This window comes from Rhagoletis pomonella, unplaced genomic scaffold (genome assembly GCF_013731165.1).
Source record: "Rhagoletis pomonella isolate Grant_MI unplaced genomic scaffold, Rhpom_1.0 Rhpom_scaffold_00006, whole genome shotgun sequence".
Classification (NCBI taxonomy): Eukaryota; Metazoa; Arthropoda; class Insecta; order Diptera; family Tephritidae; genus Rhagoletis; species Rhagoletis pomonella.
Genome location: NW_023458560.1, coordinates 45,460,027 through 45,465,821, shown reverse-complemented (window position 1 = coordinate 45,465,821; position 5,795 = coordinate 45,460,027). Strand labels below are relative to the sequence as shown.

General features: G+C 36.2%; 1 protein-coding gene across 1 annotated transcript in view; it reads left to right on the top strand.

Moving 5' to 3' along the window:
• Positions 1 to 4,432, top strand: part of LOC118741944 (striatin-3) — a 66,138-nt gene extending 61,706 nt beyond the window's left edge. The window contains exons 4-5 of the mRNA XM_036473913.1: positions 579 to 725; positions 2,451 to 4,432. Of these exons, the coding sequence (XP_036329806.1) occupies positions 579 to 725; positions 2,451 to 3,670 (1,367 nt within the window). The 3' untranslated portion in view covers positions 3,671 to 4,432. The remainder of the gene's footprint in view (positions 1 to 578; positions 726 to 2,450) is intronic.
• The last annotated feature ends 1,363 nt before the right edge of the window (positions 4,433 to 5,795 follow it).

The window sequence follows — 5,795 nt, the reverse complement described above, 5'->3', positions numbered from 1 at the left end:
TTATACACATATGTATGTAGCTGCGCTTTTTATGCATTTGATTTTCCAAATTCAAAATCTTAAGATTTTTAGTTTTTTTTCTTTTTTTTTTGAAAGGAATTTATAATAAATCAATTTATTACATACAAAAGCAACTTAATAGTTTAGAAGCCATTATATTTAGCCAAAAATCTCGATTTTCAAGGCGATTCGCATAAAAAGTAAATTTTATCAATTAGAATAATAACTTCATCAGTAATTCCATAGATAACCTATTGAAAAAAAATAAATCTTGCTCCAAAATTTCATGTTTCACTGAAAATTTATTCTCCAACTGTACGCTTCGAAGTGATCGGACTAAGTCTTCAATATCCACAACCTCCTCCACATTTTCCACAACATTTTCTTCACTTACTTTGGTTTCAATTCTTGTGATTTTTCCCTTTTCCCCCGCTAAACTTACGTAGTACTTAGTATTTACTTACTTACGTACAATCGAATTGAATTCATTTTCATTGCAATCAAATCACGCAGCTGTTGCGCAGTCGCACTGAACGTATCAAAAAATTAAAAAATAACAATCAGCTATAACAAACAAGTACAAGAAAATTTCTTCGCTTCTTTCTATTTCAACAATTATTTTGTATTTTTTTGTATTCTTTTTTTTCGTTTTTTTATATATTTAAAAGATCTTGATGCCGAGGTTGGGGAGCAGCTTCTGAATGATATAAATCTAATAACCGAAGGTGCTTATTATTCTTATAAATAGATGTTCCTTTAACAAAAAAAAAAAACTTACTTAAATATTTTGCCTTTTTTAATCTCCTGCCTTTTATTATTACTTATGTACATATATTGTGAATGCTTTTTGTTGAACGAGTTGTGAAGGGCAAAGAGCGTTTTTTTTCTTAACTTGTGTACCTGGGAAATGGGTCAATTAATTCAGGAGTGAATTAAAAAATTGCCACAAGAAAATGTTGCTTTTTTCTCTCTTGAGAGTGAATTTTCGAAAATTCGAATTAATATGAAGGTTAGGATTAACATTGAGAAAAGGATTAACATTAACGTAATACTAGGATTACTACTGAGGTAAATTAGGATGAGATAATGATTTTGATTAAAATTAACATTTAGATTAGATTAAGGTTAGGATTAAGATTGAGATAAGGATTATACTTAGAATTGAGATTAACCTCCGAATTCTGTGCACTTGATAAATTGCCAAGCTATACCATTTGTCAAAAGAACTGCGACTAAAACTATGCTGCAAATATTTAATTTTAGGTGCTTTAAGAGTGCACAACAAATTTAGTCAAATACAGACAAATCTTAGCGACATAGTTTTCATCGCAAATTTTTGACAATTAGTCAAGCTCATAGATAGGGTAAAGATTAAGATTGAAATTATGAATTATAAAGGTCACGATAAAAACTAAGATGTCTCCAAACCAAATTTGGCAAGGGATGACGGAAAATCGTTACACACTACATCATACTCCTACCCTTTCGGAAACACAAACAACCAAAAAGAAGATAAAAATTAAGACTAAAATCAAGATTATGATCAAAATCTATGTTAAAATTAAGGTTTGGACTAGGAATGGGGTTAGAATTAAGATTAGCAATGAGCTTAGGATTAAGGTTAAGTTTAAGATTAATATTAACAGTAACGTTTATATTAGAATCAGAAGAAGTAAATATAAATGCTTTAAACCATTGTAATTGTAATTTTGAGCCACCAAAATATTTCCAATCAACATAGTCACTGAATCAGAACCTAATACAGTCAAAACTCGATAATGCAAACTAGTGATTGCAGAGCTAATTCGAATTATCGAAATATTCGTATTATCGGGTATCTTCTTGCAGTCGCATGCATGTGCTGTTAAATAGCGCCTATCTATCAATTTTTAGACTGTAATATTATCGGTAACAGCATCGATTAAGGCGAAGAAAGCTTTGCCAAAATATGACGAACAAATATCGTTGTCTAAATATGATATAGAAAATCCAGCCCTAAAAAATGATGCGATAAAAGTTTCACTTCAGCAGATGGTCCAGGTGCTCTCATGTTTTGTTTTTATGTTAAGAAATTATAGTAAATTATGGCATATTGCTCTTTGCCTTTCGCTCTCAACATGCCTTTCAATCTTTCTGCATCCTTTTTCAATATAAGCCTTAATGGTTTCGATATATTATTGAGTTTTCATAGAAAATATATATTTACGCTTTGAACTAATTGATTTCTTTTTTATTCTTCCTTTCTATTGCATAAAATAATTTAATTAAAAAAAAAAACCTGTTTCAAACTCGATCATCACACCGACTACATTGTACGTTGGAAATTTATATTAATCGCTGCATTCCGTCGTTGTCCACATTGTGACCTCAATCTACCACCACCCCATTCAACCAATCCCTGGCATATATACACATCTCTCTCTCTGTCTCTCACACTCCCCACCTCCAAGGATATTTATCACCGAATACGACGGAACAATTGAACAACACGGCTAACAATGCAGCTGCCTCTGCCGCGGCTCGGCGCAATCTTATCACCGCCGTCACAGCAGGTGGCGATGAGGAGGTTGACGCCTCACTCGGCCTAGGTGAACTTGCCCAACTGACGGTCAACAACGAGGCGGAGAGTTCGTATGATGCGAATGCCAAGGATGGCACTGGCGGCGGTACTGGTAGCTACCGCAAAACCTGGAACGCCAAATATACGCTACGTTCGCATTTCGATGGTGTACGCGCATTGATTTTCCACCCCGAGGAGCCGGTGTTGATCACCGCTTCCGAGGATCACACACTCAAATTGTGGAATCTACAGAAGACGGTACAAGCCAAAAAGTCAGCTAGTCTCGATGTAGAGCCATTGTATACGTTCCGTGCGCACACCGGTCCCGTACTGTGTCTCGGCATGTCCACCACCGGTGATGTTTGCTATTCAGGCGGTTTGGATGGAAACATTGAATGCTGGCAACTACCATCGCCCAACATCGATCCATACGATTGTTACGATCCAAGCGTGCATTCGGGCACATTGGAGGGTCACACCGATGCCGTATGGGGACTGACTACGATGCACAGCAATATTGTGTCATGCTCAGCCGATGGCACCGTGAAACTCTGGTCGCCGTACACCAAGGAGCCACTGTTGCGCACCTACACTGCTTCCGAGGCTGAGGGTACACCATCATCTGTTGATTTTGTGCGAAATGAGGTGGATCACATTGTTGTGGCATATAATAGTGCACATTGTATTGTGTACGATACGGAGACCGGCAAGCAGGTGGTCAAATTGGAGGCTGCTCAGGAGATGTCTGGCAATACGGGGAAATTTATTAACAAAGTGGTATCGCATCCGACGCTGCCTATAACGATCACAGCGCATGAAGATCGTCACATACGCTTTTGGGACAACGTTTCGGGGACGTTGATACACTCGATGGTGGCACACTTGGAGCCTGTCACATCGCTCGCCGTGGACGCGCATGGACTGTACTTGCTATCGGGTTCACATGATTGCTCGATACGACTTTGGAATTTGGACAATAAGACATGTGTGCAAGAGATCACAGCGCATCGCAAGAAATTCGATGAGAGTATATTCGATGTGGCGTTCCATGCTACAAAACCATACATCGCTAGCGCTGGAGCGGATGGCTTAGCCAAAGTGTTTGTTTAAGTGTGCACATTTCTGGATGAAGCGAAATCAATAGCATTAACACCAACACAACCACCACCACCACCACCATCACCACCACCAAAAACAACAACAACATTGGGTCAGGTGATAAACAAGCAGCGGGACATTGAAAAAGTGTGATGGCGGTAATGATGTGGAAATTAATTGTAACGAGCATGCAACGGTGACAAAGGCGGCGACGATGAGGATGGCGAAGGCGAGGGATAAGGAGTTTAAAGGCGAACGAATAGTATCTAGAACACGACGACACACAACTGTTTGGAGACGACGAAGTCGAGTCGAATAGCTAGCAGATGAGTAGTAGTGCAAGTAGAGCTGTAGTTGGTTTAAATTAAAAAAAAAAAAAAAAAAACAAAGCAGAAGTAACAAGCAAAATATATACACATATATGATACATTTATTATTATGAAACATATGGATTAAGAAGCATTTCTACTACATACATACAACAACAAGAAAAAGAAAATTGCTATATATATACGCATAATAAATAAATAATAAAACTTTTCTAAACAAACAAAAACAAAAAACTAAAAACTAAAACTAAATTTAAAATCATTCATCAAGATGAGTTAGTTGATGATGTTTCCCATGTCTTAGAAATAGCGCTAAATAGAGACGAGACAAACAGAGGATTTGCGCATGCACGCAAGCGGCAAACGAATGATATACTCAACACATGAATATATTAAGTATATGAATAAATATATAATATACATACATGTAGCTTACAAATATAAATGTTTGCATCGTTTTTTGTTTTTATTCGCCGTGGCGGGTTGTTCATTGGCTTGGTTTGTGGAATGCATTTCCGTTTAGCTCTTTGTTGATTACAAGATCAGTTAGAGCTTGCATGTAAAGTCACTTCGAGAGCAGCTTTTGAATTCCGAAAATCGAACTTTCTGATATTACTATTTATCTGTTTGTCTGAATGCAAAAAATTCCACTTTCAACTATATTTTACCACGTATTTTGATGCTCAACAAAATTGATGACCTAAAAATGTTCTAAAAATGCTAGAATGTGGACAAATCAGCCACAAAATGTCCAGTGCATTAATACTTAAATGCATACTTCATATCAGAGAATGAATTAAACCCAAGTGTTTTTGATATTTTTTTCCATTTGGGTGTTTACATGGCCGACTAGATTTTCGCTTTCACATTTTGACGGCAAAAGGCGCTTGCATTGCCACGTCTAACCGCACTTTAAGGATTTTCCAGTTATACACGAACGTCAAAAATGAAAGTGTTGAAAAATGTTTAATGCCTTCTATAATTTGTTATATTTTTTAAGTTTCCTGATAACAATATAAACGATTGAAGCGGGATCATCGTTTTAGGCACAAGGTACATATCGACGGCTCCAAACCATACTATGCTAAGTCTTACTAAGTCTATAATGACTTCTTAGCATGGTATGGTTTGCAGGTGTGTGCGAGCTACGTATTAATTACCGCCTTGTTGCTTTCTTGATGATATGTTGCTGATGCTCAAGTGAAAATCTTCTGAAATGCTGCGAAAATTGCGAAGTGAAACATTTTTTGTTGTTGCTTTTGATTTGCCAATGATGAGCAATTGATTGTCAAAATTTTGTTCCTCGAACGCTTGATGTAGGCAAAGTCACCAAATTTTCGCGTAGAACGTGGTGCTCTTTCATAAAAAGTAGCACTGCCGCATTAATTGCAGCTCGAATACACCGTAAAACTGCTTTTCCCATGGGACAGCTTTGCAAGACTTCGAGAATACCCCTATAGTAAATCTGCTTAATTCCAGTTACATACAATTGTACGTAGACGCGACTGTCGTGTGAACGTGGAATAATTAAATTTCTAATTATTCGATCATATTGTTTTATAATTATTTCGATTATCAGTACATCGATTTCTTTATCTTTAATTAATGTTTTTCTTCAATCATATTTCAGATATTTTTTACAATTATTTAGATTGTGGTTTAGGTACATTGTTATTTTAAAATGTTTATTTTTCATACATACTATTTGATACATTTTTTACAATCATTTCAATTACATTTCACCGTTTTTGCAGTTTTTACAATCTCAATCATATTTGATCGACATTTTATTTATATTCAAAACTAAT